This window comes from Otolemur garnettii, unplaced genomic scaffold (assembly GCF_000181295.1).
Source record: "Otolemur garnettii isolate 467f Iridium unplaced genomic scaffold, OtoGar3 scaffold00071, whole genome shotgun sequence".
NCBI classification, from domain to species: Eukaryota; Metazoa; Chordata; class Mammalia; order Primates; family Galagidae; genus Otolemur; species Otolemur garnettii.
This window is the reverse complement of record NW_003852466.1, coordinates 990,724-991,917: the sequence shown is the minus strand read 5'-3', so window position 1 is coordinate 991,917 and position 1,194 is coordinate 990,724. Positions and strand designations below refer to the sequence as shown.

The 1,194-nt window shown below is 45.4% G+C and overlaps 1 protein-coding gene across 1 annotated transcript in view; it reads left to right on the top strand.

The window, feature by feature from the left end:
- MUC16 (mucin 16, cell surface associated) overlaps positions 1-1,194 on the top strand; it is a 76,756-nt gene that overhangs the window by 52,379 nt on the left and 23,183 nt on the right. Inside the window, 1 exon segment of the mRNA XM_012807533.1 lies at positions 619-648. Coding sequence (XP_012662987.1) covers positions 619-648 — 30 coding nt within the window.

Sequence of the window (1,194 nt, the reverse complement as noted above, 5' to 3'; positions counted from 1 at the left end):
AACCATAGGCTTTCTCCCAGGCAGAGTCTTGTATTTCCAAAGTTCAGAACAAAGCTTTCAACTCTCCCAAGGAAGTTTTCTTCCATCTTTTTCTCCTCTGGGGTCTGGGTTTGGACTTCACTGTGATGTATCAAAACCATCAAGGAGGCTGAGCACAGTGGTTCATGCCTATAATCCCAGTGCTTTGGTAGGCTGAGGTGGGAGGGTCACTTGAAGCCAGGAGTATGAAACCAGCCTGTGCAACTTAGAAAGACCCCATCTCTACAAAATTTGTAAAAATAAGCAGGGTATGCTGGTACAGACTTGTAGTCCCAGGTACTCAGGAGATTGAAGCAGGAGGATTACTTGAGCCTAGTTGTTCAAGGGTGTGGCGAGCTATAATTGCAGTCTGGGCAACAAAGACCTTGTATCTTCAAAAACAAATAAATAAAAGCCATTAAGGGAACAGTGATGGGTCTAGCCACCTTAAGTCTATTTTGTCTAGTTGCCTTCTCCCTGAGCATCTCTTCACTGCCTTTTCCCCTCTGGTTACCCAAAAAGCAGCTCCCAAATCATCCCTCCCTGCAATCCTTTATATTCACCCCATTTCTCATCAGCCCTCTTCTTTTCTCTCTGCAGGTTATACCTATGCAGCCCCAATTTCCACCAGTGAGTATTGTTGGCTCTGCTTTCCTGGGTCCCCTTCACACTTTTGGGTTAGAGACTAGCTGTTCTCCTTCACCTCCTTTCCTAAGATGGAAAGATCCTCAGCTCATCTCTTCTCTCTTTTTTCTGGGTATATGGAGTCCAGTTCAGGGTGAGGAGGCGTAGGCACAGATATGTTCTCTCAACCCAATGTGAACTCACATGGTTATTATTTTGATTCTTTTAAAATTTTGCTCTTGGGGTCATATGCACCCATAATCTCAACACTTTGTGAGGTCGAGGCAGGAGGATCATTTGAGTTCAAGAGTTTGAGATAAACCTGGGCAACAGACCAAGATGCCATCTCTAAAAAAATGTTTTTAATTGGATGACCGTGGTGTTGGATGCCTGTGATCCCAGTACTCAGGAAGCTGATATAGGATTAGCCCAGGAGTTCAAGACTGGAGTGAGCTATGCTCATGCCACTGCTCTCTAGCCTGGGTGACAGAGGGAAGGAGGCTCTGTCAAGAAAGAAAGGAAGGAAGGAAGGAAGGAAGGAAGGAAGGAAGG